The 14041-nt window shown below is 35.6% G+C and overlaps 1 protein-coding gene across 4 annotated transcripts in view; it reads right to left on the bottom strand.

Annotated features, from left to right (window-relative positions):
* Positions 1-9816: 9816 nt before the first annotated feature.
* The window catches only part of LOC113583669 (prospero homeobox 1a), a 32961-nt gene continuing 28736 nt past the window's right edge, over positions 9817-14041 (bottom strand). For 2 of the 4 annotated variants that reach the window (XM_081721411.1, XM_081721412.1), the window contains exon 5: positions 9817-13562. In XM_081721411.1, coding sequence (XP_081577537.1) covers positions 13374-13562 — 189 coding nt within the window. In that variant the 3' untranslated portion in view covers positions 9817-13373. The remainder of the gene's footprint in view (positions 13563-14041) is intronic. The other 2 variants (XM_081721410.1, XM_081721413.1) reach the window with 2 other exon arrangements.

Genomic DNA, 14041 nt, shown 5'->3' with positions numbered 1-14041 from the left:
ACACACACACGCACACATGAAACTAAAGATGGAAACTCTGTGTACATTACTACAATTATTTTGGGGGAGAAACTGGGCGCTGTTGCGAGCTGTCTGTCCCTGCATGACAGGGTGGGTAATGTGGAAGCATCTAAATGCAAAAAAAATCATTTGAGGCAAATGACAAATTTACATTTAAATTTAACATTTTCAGCATTTAGCAGACACTTTTATCCAGAGCGACTTATAAAAATGCTTTGTCATCTAGTCACAGAATGTATCCTAGCCAGTACAGTCAGAATTCAAGCTATCTTTGAACTAGAATACTGCTGAAATACAGTAATCAATGCTGGAACCTAGAAGAAATGCAAAGTAAGTATAAGCTCTAGATCAGACAACAGTAAGTGCAATAACAAACAATACCAAACAATAAATGTTAGAATTTGTTATTCAACAGTAATATGTAGTAAACAGTAGTAAATTCAATAGGTGCAGTATCAATGGTCATTTATATAATACACAAATAAATGAGTCTTCAGGATCACTGATCATTTATATAATACACAAATAGATGTGTCTTAAAGATAACTGGTCATTTATATAATATACAAATAGACAAGTCTTCAGGATCAGTGGTCATTTATATACACAAATAGATGAGTCTTCAGTCTTCAGTCAGCATTTGAAGATTGCAACAGCTTCTGCAGTCTGGACTTCCAGTGGAAGTTCATTCCACTATCTGGGAGTCAGGATGGAGAAGTCTCAAGACTTGTCTACCACAAGACTTGAAGCATGGTGTCTCAAGCTGAGTCGTATTTGAAGTAGTTGAGGTATGGATCGGGCTTTGACCATTGTCATCATCTAGGGAAGGGCTGGTCCATTTTTGGCTTTGTAAGCGAACATCAGAGTTTTAAATCTGATTCAGACAGCTAGTGGAAACCAGTGAAGGGAACAACACAGCAGTGGAGTAATATATGAACTTTGGATGACTGAAGACTTGTTGTGCTGTGACTTCTCGTCAGGTTTGAAAGTTACAGAATGACCTTCTACATGAAGTTGCCATTATGATGGTACAGACTGGTTGGATTATTCATAGCAATTGTTATTTTATATTTATTTATTTTACTCATAAATAAATGTACCTTATTTGTATATGACTACATCACAAATGGGAAATTGGGGTGATTCACAGCCCTGATGTGTTTTCTTGCCTTTTTTCTGTTTTTTTTTTCTTTTCATTTCAAAAAGAAAAAAACAATCAGATTTACATCTCTCATTTAACAATCACAGTATGATCATTTCTCAATAGAAACCCTTTGAAGCCATTAGAAAAAGAGGCATTTAATGCTTTGACTCTTAACTAATGTCTTCAGACATTCCACTGGTTGTTCTATGTATTGTCAAGCAGGTCGGTGTAATATTAGCAGTTCGGTCTTAGGCACCTAGCAAACATCTGCAGTGGCCAGAACCAAATACTCAAAAATGAGATTTGATATTCTGATGACAGTACAATGTGCATAACCAACTTTAACAAAGATGGCATGTTTCAATGGTATGTTTTCCAAACCTCTTGTTATAAAGAAAACATTTAAGGAAATATAAAGTCCCTAACTCTAATCACTAATATTTGGTTTTAAAGTATAAATATGATCATCTGCATTATCTATTTATGCACTTTCCCACTCAGCTGGAAATCTTCTGGTCTAACCATCTGTTCTTTTCTAACTAACTGCTCTGGTCTAACTGGTGATAGTGACATCAAGCCAATGATGAACCTACACCATACATGTGCATTTCTGAATATTACTGTTCTTTACATATTTATTCTTGATTAACCTGAGACACAGAGTTCCTAGGACATTATCCCATAATGTTTGTAATTCCCCTAGGGCCAGGGGACCAAATACTAAATCAGTTTTGAAATTTGCAAGGGCAGCACTTATAGCAACACACACACACACACACACACACACACACACACACACACACATAAATATATATATAAATATATAAATATATATATATATATATATATATATATATATATATATATATATATATATATATAGATATGTATTTTTGTATTTTTTTCTTGTGATGATGGATTAGACTGTCGAGATTGTCATTTGAATGAAAGAAAATGATAAGTAATGAGAAAAATAATAAGTAGAGTTAGTTTTCAAAGAGAGCCATTTCTAATAAAATATTGCAATCTGGGCAGATGACACAGAGCACCCTGTGGTCTTAAATCTCCCTAGGCCTGGCATGTAGGCTTAACTCTGCTCACTTTCCATCTTGTTGTAGAATCTAGAGTCTTGTGTGTTTTTTTCTCCTCATACTTGTCAGTCTGCATATTATAGACATATTATTATCTTTTACATTCACACCCTCATGTATGAAAAAAAAATCAAAGTTTTATACATTTTTAATATATTTCATTTTAAAAAACAAAAGAGCATGGACACTGATTTGTTAGGCCATCAAATAATTAATTAGTAGTCCCTCTGTCAATAACATGGTAAATTATTAAAGTCTTAAAGTAAAATATTAGAAACATGTTAGTGAAGAGCCTTTGTGGTGAAAGTGCTTTTGCAGCAATAGCTGGGCTTTAAAAATGTATTTGCAGTTCAATGTGCTAACTTGTTTTGTCCTGAATTGAGAGCAGGAAACAGTAATCTTGTGTTGCTACATTGATTTGTCCTTTTATGCTAAATATATGGAACATAAACCATTAACCTACTGAATATCTGATTATCTCCTTATCATCTTAGCTAGCTCTACAGTGATGAGCTGTCTAAATGTAATATTTTGTTGTTGTTTATGTTTTGCACATTTGCAGTACTGGGTTTCAAACCCCACTACTATTTTGTGTATTTCTTTTGGACTACAGTCCTATACAGTCCGCATAATCAAAGAGTAGTACTCAAGTTAAGTAAAACTCTTGTACAGATGCTTGATAATATTTAATAACATTCCAATCTACTTCATTGATACAATACAATATACAGCAGTAATAAGCACAGCAAAAAATATTTTATCTCTGTTATATATAATACTCAGTGTTAATTTACTTTTGTAAAATGTTTATTCTTTGCCCTGTGAGAGAAAACCAGTCCACTGCTTCATGATGCCTCTTTAAAACCACATTTTCCAAAGTTGAAGAGAATAGTTTTGTTTAATTTCACTGTCACAATTATTTTATTAATACAGATAAAATGAGACATCTGGACATTTAAATGTGAGCCGTTATGTGTACCAAGCAGATGCTGTTTTATGGTCTTTTACAGATGTTCCACTGACCTGTTTCATACGGATGAGGACATTTCTTCTTTAGACTAAATCACTTTCTTTTTTGAAAACACCATGTTTCTCTTTTAAATTGTTCAGTTTTCAATAATCTTCTGTATGACGTCTAACAAACGTATGTGTGTGTGTGTGTGTGTGTGTGTGTGTGTGTGAATGTGCGTGCATGTAGTATGCCATCCATCCATTCTTCATTAGGCAATGCAACCGTCTTGAATAGAATGAGCCAGTGTAGCCCTTATGACAGATAACTCCTCTACTTCTCTCATCCTTGCAGATGTACACTGTCAAGCTCATGTTGATCCATGGAATCCTGCATTACCCAGAGCATTAGTCAATTACTGGGATTGTTTCTATTTGTATTATGAACTTTAGCACAATCCTATGTGTATATAATAAAACAGGTGTGTTCAAAACATTTATAAGAGTTGCTTCATCAGTACTGACACTTTTTGATAATTTTGATTATTTAGTTAAACCTTAAAAGCTATATTAAATCACTGACATTTTAGAGCATTTAAAACATTTTAAAGTTTAAAGCATTCTCTCTTACTCACCTTCTTTGTGTCTCTGATACATTTAGTTATACAGAATGGAGGGAAGAGAGTTATTTATAGTAGGGTACTGAGGAGGAAAGTTCCTGGAGTGGTGTCCATTTCATGACAAATGAAATTCCTTGGCCCTGTCTGCAACAATAGGGCTGAAAGCATGCACCTTTAAGAGGGTAGCAGCTGCACAGCTTGTCATCCCTTCACTTGTGGTTCTCCAGCCTTCACACATCTCGTATAAACAAAGATTACATAGAACAGAGGCTACATACTATATCAGCATCCAAAAAGACTTCCTAAGATAATTTCACCTTGAAATCATCTGTATCATGGTAGAGTGGTGACATATTTTAGCAAACACTGTTACATTACCTTTGCTCATCTGACCCCACATAGAAAATCTGTGACACCCTTAGAAGGACCTAGGAATGTTCTACACCCACAAAGTTTCAATAGGCACTAAGAACTAACAGTGTGCCAGTAGCAATAGCTAAACATTAACCTTAGATAACCTTAAAATTAACCATAGACAAGTAAGACAAAAGATAAAAATGAAATATGATAAAATAGATTTAATACAAACCAAGATGGTGGCACTGAGTAGATTCTCTATCCTTATTTACAATCACAGCAGATGGCTTGTATGCTAATGTGGTATTCTAAATGTTCTAGTTGCTGATATTGTTCATTTATTTTCTCTCAGACTTTACAAATGCACCAACACATTATTTTATAAAGTTGTCGGTTTTGTTTGCATAACACTATTTACAATATATATTGTCACAAAAGACAAACAGTTGTTGACCTTAATAAATCAGAGAAAAAAGCTGCAAATCTGAAAGTAGCACTGATGCAATAAAAAACTAAAGAAAACAACTATGGATTTGATAACTGTGTCTGGAAAAGGACATATGTATATTCTGCTGTAATACAATGATGATCTCCAATCTCCAGCCTCCTATATAAGGGATCAAGGGGCAAAAATTAAGTAAATTAAGCCCAAATTAATTATGACAAGCTACCTGGCTCTAAAAGGAAACCTTCAGTTGAACTTTCATGGGAACCAAAATATAATGTTCCATTAGAAAGCAATGTATCGCAGGAGGGAGTATACATTTTTGTATTCCAGCAAAGCATAATTTGTGAATAAATGCATTTTATTTAATTTCAGAACATGCAGAAGCATATGTGCACATGCACATATGGTACCTGCCAAAGGTTTGGACACGACTCACTGAGTGTATATTTTCCTTAAGATATTTGAAAATAATCATAATTTTTTGTTCTAAGATAAATATAAACATTGAACGTTGATAGCTGTGTAGAACTTCAGTCACTCATCCAACACATGCTCAGCATATGTTGGAACTTCTCCAAGTCTCTTTGAAAAGCACCCCAAGTGGTTACCTTATGAAGCTGAGAGAATGCCAAGAGTATGTGAAGCTGTCATCAAGCCTACATGTGAAGTGTCTAAAATATAAGATTTTTGATTAACACTTTTTTGGACATTGCACAATTCCACAACTATTTGTTCATAGTTTTCTAGTTTTTTCTAGTTTTGTAATTTTGGAAAGTATTAAAAATAAGGAAAGTATGTGATCTAGATATTTGATGACTCACAACAAAATGGGAGTCATACCCCAACAAACATAATAGACACTTGAATTTTTCATGATCTTACATAGCTGTGATTGAGAGCATAATTATAAATCCACCACTAGGTGTCACCAAGTCATTTCATACACGCTTGTGTCTACGTTGACGGACCAATTTTATTAAAATGAGAAACAAAAGTGGTCCTTACGAAGTGCCCAGTGTAGTGTAAATAAGTAACGCCAAATTTAAGATCAGACGTCTCATCTTTTCTCATAGGGAACTATGGCATTTGGATGATTTATAACAAGCCTGTTGTTTCCAAATTTAAAGACATAATTCCAGATTGCTTGTGAAAAGAAAAGCTCTGCCTGCTTGCTTGATTCTCACATATTTCACCAGTCATACCTTGTTTGCTGTTGGCTCTACAACCTTATGGAAGAAGCAAGACACGCATCACTTAATAAAGCCGCAGTCAGATGGCACTTCCCTACTGATCGCCTTTCCTTACCCTTGTGGTTGTGTGTACATTGCACTTAAAGTAAGTTTATCTAAGATGTAATTTTAGTAATTGTATTCTAACTATTCTTGTATTCTAAGATGTAATTCTAGCAAATGGAATATAGTGTTCAATATATTAGTACCACAGTCAATATTCACTTAGTTCGAACTTTAAAGATAGTTGCATTAGCATGTAAGCGTCATCATTAGCATTTAACTACTAGCATTAGCATTAGCCACATTAGCTATACTGTCATCTATATGTTTGTATGCTACTCAGTGGTATTTCTCTATTCAGATCTTAGTTTATGTGCTACAATGTCTACCACTATGCATTTGTTTGCTTCTACAACCGCACACAGCTCAACCCACAGACAGTACACTCCACCTTAAAAAATGTTTATCTGTACTGTGAATATACATTGGTACATGTAAAGTTGGGTTCAGGCGCATAGGAATCAAGAATAAACAGTATCATCACCCAAGCCTCATCCATTATGGTCTTATATTCTTGTTTTTGACTGGGTAGAATATGCGATTTCAAGACACAAATTTCCGGATGTATGTCGTGATATCTGACATTTTGCACATGACCACAGTATGAGTGATTTGTTTGCACGCTATTCCCCTTTAGTGTAAATACTAGTTTTCTCAGTCAAATAATATATCTGGTCAATTCAACAAATCACCCTCCCAGTCTATTATTCTGTAGGGATCTGAGAGGATGTCTCCTGCTGGTAGGGTGAGTTTGCTCATGTAACTGATATGAATCTTAGCATACAGTAAATACTAACGTTATTGAAAGATTTTTATTATGAAGGATCTTATTAAATCTAAATGTTTGCATATGTGCATCATCATTGTGTAAGGATAAAAGTGGAAAAAAACATAAATACAATATCTTGACATATAATCTTTTATTAATTGAATTAGCAGTTAAACACTGATAAACACTGCGGATCACTAACACAAACCTGTACTTGTGTTGCCAATATACCATCATGATTTTGCTGTACATAACTTTTTGCTGACCTGGTGAAGGAGGTTTGGAGCTTCCCTGGTCTTGACCTCAGTTTGTGTTAGCCTGAATCTCTGTTGTTGCAGACTAGCTATTACTGGAAGACTAGGCCTTCTTTTAACCTGCCCTAGAGTTTTCATGCTTCTAGTGTCCACCTGCCCTGGAGATTTCATGTTTCCATTTTGGCATAACAGCAGTTCCAGACACAAAAATGCAAAATAGATACATCACCAGATAATGTTAATTTTTGTATTTGCCAGGGTTGCTAGCTGCCATTGTTGACTAACCCTAGCTAGATAACTAGGTCACTTTTTCAAAGTAATAGCAATAAGCTCAACAGTCACTCCTGTGATCTGTAACAGAAGTTCAGGCATAGCACATTGAAATGGTAATGTGTTGAATCATCTGTAACTTAACTACCATGAAGCTTGTGTGGTTTTCACACTATCATGGTTACATTATCTTTGCAGTTTTCTGTTTCTTGTGTGCTGTAGTCTGTCTCAAGGTAGATGATGCCATAGATTTCCCAGTGAAATCAAATGAATATAGTGTTTGTTAATCTTTCAAAATACAGCTAATGAAATGCTCTGAAGTGACAAGTGACAGGACAGGGGCACTTCTGGGACCAATCAGATTTCAACTGGCCCCTGTGGCCCCTCCCCCAAATGTGCCAGATCATATTTTCTGTAGCCTGGGTTGTACATCTGCCTCTGAATGGGCCTGAACAGAGGCAGGACACGCTTAGCAGAGTCCTTAGCATGTGTGAGGTGGCAAACAAATACATCCTTTGAGAGATCTTTCACTTCCCAAACTTCACTTGCACCATGCTGCTGATTCTCCCCCTGTTTACCATTCAGCCTGCAGTCATTTCCAGTAATAGGACTTCAAGCATGATCAACTCTGAGACTCCTCATCAGGCAGAATAGGCAAAACTTTTTTTGTCAAAAAGTGTTAGTTCACTTTGAAGATTTTCCCCATTCGCTCTGTTTGCTATCCATTTACACGCTCTCCATTCTCTGTCTGTGTCTATCTATCTATCTATCTATCTATCTATCTATCTATCTATCTATCTATCTATCTATCTATCTATCTATCTATCTATCTATCTATCTATCTTTAGAGAGAGAGAGAGAGAGAGATAAATAGGTAGATAGATGGGTAGATATTTGTGTGTGTGTGTGTTTGTCTGTGTTTGTCTGTCCCCCACCCCTCTGTGCGGTGGTCCTCTACACTTGGCTACCCATGGCAAGATAATCGGTACTTGAGCAAGGCAATATCAACCCACCAGCAGCTCCTAACAACCCCCTAGCCAGGAGAGAGTGGGCACCTCATAAAAGTAGCATAAAGATGTATTAAAGGTAGTAAATATACACATCTAGTCAGTGAACTGTGAAAGTTGTGAATTGGCTTTTTAAGCTTTGTTAAGACCAGAAAGCACAGATGTTAAAAACAGGTTCAGATGTAGCGACAGATGGTATTTGATTATGAAGCAGACTGTTTGTGAAATGCAAAGATGCTGCTTCAGCCCAACTGCAAGGAGCCTGTCTGCTCAAAACACAGGGAGCCTTGGAGGTGGGTGTCGGTTTCTTCTTCATTACCAAGAAGAGGAAGAATAACAAGTGATGTCATAGAACTCTCACGAAGCAAGTTCCCAGCTTCCAACAAACCTGTGTCCCAGCCAGTGGCTCCATGTGTTTAAATAGAGCTTTAGGCTATGGGTGACCTCTGACAGCAGCAGACATGTTCAAACAGCTGTAACATCTGCAGTCGCTTATGATGCAAGAAGAAATGATAATGACATTTTCCTATTGTCCTCTCTCAAAGACGAGCCATCTCTTAGTTTACCTTTTAAGTAATAATCAAAAGAAAGTGCTAACACTGTGGCCACTGAAGAGGTCTCCAGACTTAATTTCTTACCTATCAGATGTCAGTTCTCACCTATCAAGAGTCTGTGAACAATTTGAAAATGCTTTCAGCTTATCAGATTTTATTGTAAACATAACTAGTGACATTTAATATTTTATAGAAATGGCATACATTTTACAGTAGTCTTCAACATTATTCCAATTAAGAACAATGATTCTTCATTCTTTTTTTAGGGAACATGTGAGTGACATTATTCTTGTGTTATCTCTTTAGTAAGAGAGAGAGGAGAGGGGGTGGTGGTAAAATTTTCAACAATGAACAGGCCAACACAAACACAGCTGTTTTATTGTTGTGCTGTTAAGATGTGCCTTTCAAAGCCACGCTGATGAAATCAAACAGAAGGGGAGCAGGGTTCTACTCGTCATTATGGTGCAGAAGGGGGAGTGACCCTACCTCCTGTTCAGCCGAGTTGCAGAAGCGCCCGGCCAGCTAAAGTGCCTTTTTGTATCAGCCTATAAATTACAGTGGTGGGTGCTTCTCTTCTCTCAACACAGCGCTGCCACAAAAGCCACACACTGCTTTTTTATCCCACTCTCTCCAAGCATACCTTTTCATTCCCGAGGCTTTTCTTTGCAAATTTGTCCAAACAATGTTATGTTTATTTGGCACAATTCATCTTTCTCTCTTCTTCCCTTTATTTTAGGCTACAACAAACAAAAACAATTACAATAAAAAATTATATCCCTATGTTGACAATTTGAGAGCAATGGCAAAGATATTTAATGACTGGTTTATTCTGTTATCAGTACGGTCAGCTATCAGTACTGTCAGTAAAGAAAGAATATAGTACATATGGTAATCTGGATTACAACAGAACAAAAAAAAAAAGAAAAAAAGTATGTCCAGATAGCATATATAATATGAGCCCCATATGGTATTTAAGGGCCTTGACTATAAAACTGTGAATGAATGAGCCAAACAATGTAGAACAGGCAATGTAGAACAGACTACATCTAGAATTATTTTTTATTCTTCTTTCTACAAGTTTGCATACATAGTGCACATACATTCAGTTCCAAGGAGATGGAAGGCACGGTTTGACTACTATATCATGTAGGTCGTTCAAAGTGAAGCTAAGTATGATTATACAGTTAATCAAATAAATAAATAAATAAATAAATAAATAAATAAATAAACGAATCTTCTCCATCATCCTCGAGAGGCAGTCAAGTTCCTTTTGCAACTATACATTGCAATAGTTACTGTAGTAGGGTTACCATGTTTTTCTGCCAATTCTACACAACAGTATTAACGTATACCTCCAGGATTACCAAATTTATACATCAAATAAATTAGGATTAATTAAAACAAATACATGGCAAAAATACACAGTTCAGACTTGACCATGCTTGTAAACATGCCTAATAAAGTCTCTCTCAAAATATCTCTCAAAATACAGCAAAAAATGTGACTGAAATGTGACTGATTGAAAAAAACTTCACTAAAGTCAAATAAGTATATTATACAAAAAAAGCACCACAATTCTATTTACATCATATTGCTAAATTATAGAAAGGTATACACCAATGAGCATGTTTAAAACTTTTGAAAACTCATCATTTTATAAATATAGCATTAAATAATTTACAAAGAGTCAAACATTGTGTTAAAATACACTGCATTTTTTACATCTCACTCTTAGCAACTCTCTCTCATACTCTTTAATCTTTGTTGTTGAAAGCAGTTTCCAGTTATGAGTGTTTTATAAAAACCTAAGCACCTTTGAAAGACTAAAGCCTTATTCTCTAACATATATTTTTGTGCAACACAATTTAAATGGTGAAATTAAAGATCACATTACTAGCCATCTCACCAATTTTCTACAGCAAGTAAGTAGATGTTTTTATGTAAGTAGTTATTTTTAGGTTCAGGTATAGGGATGCACAAAACAAATAGCAAAAGAAGTACTTAAACCAGGGGTCAGCAGTCCCATAAAGGCTGTAGGCTGTAGGTTTTCAATTCTGCCAAGCAGTAGAACATGAGGTACTTGACTGTTTGAAGATGGAGACCAACCAATTAAACAAGTGGAATCAGGTGTGCACCTGCTTGTACAGGATGAAAACCTGCAGGCATGCCAACCCTTTGTGGAAAAGACCCTGTCACCCCACCCCAAGGCCTACACACACACACACACACACACACACACACACACACACACACTAATGTGTGCTTTTATAGAACAGTGCTCCTTTATAGTGCTTTAGTACAAAAAAAATCAACTTCATTAAATGTACTGTAAAAGACTCTTATATGACTCTTACACGTTTTGTTGTCACAAGTGAACAATAATTAAATTAGGCTCATTTTAGAGTAATATGAAAATACAATAAACCTAAAGAATAAGAATTTATTCAGATGTTTTAAGGAAAAGCCAAAGGTTTATGTTTATTTCAATACACACTGTTAACATATATCTAAATATGATATTTCAAAAAGACATCCAACTAAGAAAACATTTGCTGGTGTTATCAGTCTAGGCACAGGGTGCAAATTGTCTGTGAAGGCGAGACTCTTTTTTGATTGAGAACATACTGTTAATGTGTTGTGACGTTGTATTTGGGATGTCATTCTACGCTGTACTGTGATGCTTCTGCTACTTACTACATGAAACCTAAAAGTTGTAATCATTGGAGTAGCTCAAACTACATACTAGGTCAGTTGATACAACTGAAAAAACGTATCGCATCTACGGTGGCATCACATATTTGGGCCAAAATTATTACAATGTATTAAACTTGTAATAGACTTTCAATTTCCATAAATACCATACCTCCTAAAATTTTGATTTCTCTCTCTCTCTTTCTGTGAGTTTGTGTATTTTGGTGTCAAATACTTGTTTGATATTAGATTTTTTTATTTTAGTTGTTGCTTTGCCCTCAACATATCAAAGACCTGTACAAGCTATCGTGAACTCACGTTAACATGGTCTAATCAAAGGCATGAAAGAGAAGCTGTGTAGTTTTCAGCTTTAATTTTTTTGCATCTTTTTTCTTTTCAGTGCATAGTGAAAAGCTGGGCACTTTGCTGCACTCATTGTATGTGTGGTCCAGTGGCTGTAACTGGAGCGAAGCCTGGAACAGTGCATCGCCCTATGTACTCATCCACCTAGAAGTCAGCAGACTTTTTAAGGCTTTGTGATGACAGTATCTGAACGCGTACATTCTAGTTCATTTTCTGGTTTAGTCCAGAGCAAAGCATTTCAGGGAAATCATGTCTGGAATTTTGCCTTTCAAGCCTTTCCAGTTATGATCTAGAAATTAAGGCCCTTTTATCTTGAAACAATATAGAACCTCTCTCTCCAGATTTCTATAAATTCCTGTAACTTTCCTTGGTCATCACTACAAAAACTTTATACAACAAATTCTACATTCTTTTGTAGCTTACTTTGATGATGCAGCAGTGTACATGCTTTTGTTTTAAAGTTCCATTTCATCTCTTATAACCATTGGGGAGCATAGGTTTACTTTAAAATCACAAACTCCTTTCCTATTCCTTTACATATATAAATAATATGATTCTTGTAAATATTAGTCATATAAAACACATGCAAGAAATAAAATAAAATGATTGAAAAACAATAACAATATTTCAATAAAAACCATCCTACATTTTTGTGGTTGCTCCTAAACTTCTTAGATCTATATTGTTTAAGTAATTGTAAATGAACAAGTAAATTAACAATGATTCCCTTATTTTGAGTTTCAAAGTCTGTTTGACTTTTTGTATGTTTGTACTTCTGTAATAGTCTATGCATGAGCATAGTATGTTCATGCGTGTGTGTTCACATGAGCAATTGTGACATCACTCTTTTTATGAACAAAAATGGTTTCTCAGTGGGAAGGCGTCCATCTTTTTTGTGCTAAACTGCCTTGCCCCACTATGAAATGGCCATGTTGCTTAGTTACAGGAGAGGCTGTACCCTCCCCAGAACCAGCATTATCAAAGTGGACGCAAAACACAAGAAAACTGGACCCCAGCCAAAGCTGAAGAATGAACAGACAAAATATATGTAACTAGAAAAGGTATACCCTCTTAATATTTTTGTTCAAAGAATAATTTATTTTATGTAGCATTGCCATGAGAAACAAGAATACCACGAGTCTTTTTTTCAAGCATTAATAACATTATTGGTAATAATTATATTAATCATAAATAATAATTACATCTATACACACTAAAAATGTAAGTCTTATTGAGAAATTGTAATCACACATTACAAACATCCTGCCATGAAACAAGTCCTCAACAAAATGACCAAAGAAGAAGAAAATATCTGTGGAATCGGTTCCATTAGTTACCATCTTATGGTAAATATAATAATGCCCATTTAAAGGCAGTAAAAGGGGTTGAGTAAAGATTAAACAGTCAAAAAAGAGACTTTTTTTCTTAAAAGAAAAGCACAAAACATTAACAGTAGCTGGGGCTTGAAAATATAAATGCTACCTTAATCTTCATACAGATCTGAGGCAGAGAGAGGATGAGAAACTGGTATTCAATACCAATTACTACTCGTGCAGAAGCTCCTGCAGGCAGTTAGGAGATTTGAAAATCTCTGGAACCTCACTGTCCAGCTTGCAGATGACCTTGTATATGGCCTTCTTCCAGGAAGGATCAACATCTTTGCCTGCCACAATGGCATTGAAAAACTCCCGTAACGTGATCTGCGCCACTTCCAGGAATCGCTCCGGAACCTGCTGATCCACAAGGAGACAATGACATTAATAAACATATTATGTTTCATTCCCAAGTCTCTGATTAACCAAAAAACAAAAAAACAAAAAAAAAAACCAAACCACCCAGCAAAATAGACCTGCAGTACAGCTCAAACAAGACAAGAGAGGAGGCCACTTGCCAAGCTAGAACCTCCCTGGCAGTGAGTGGAGACAGAGCTGCTCTGCCAAGACTGATGGGACATGGAGTAAAGCTGCAAACAGCTTCACTGCCTTAATTCCTCTTTGTTTCACTAGCTGAAGCACATTTTGGTGGAGCTGCTGTAAATACTTTTTTTGGATCGTGATATTTTCCTCTGATTCAAAAGGCATACATCTTCTGTATCTATTGAATCTCCTGTGCAATACAGTTGTCTACATAGTTAAACTGAAATTAATATAACTCTCCAAGAGTACGTTTAAACTGATCAATTTGGAACATAAACTACGTTATGCTGTTTTTC

The sequence above is a fragment of the Electrophorus electricus genome, chromosome 10, assembly GCF_041902795.1.
Source record: "Electrophorus electricus isolate QZ-2024a chromosome 10, ASM4190279v1, whole genome shotgun sequence".
Taxonomy (NCBI): Eukaryota; Metazoa; Chordata; class Actinopteri; order Gymnotiformes; family Gymnotidae; genus Electrophorus; species Electrophorus electricus.
This window is presented reverse-complemented; position numbering and strand designations above follow the sequence as displayed.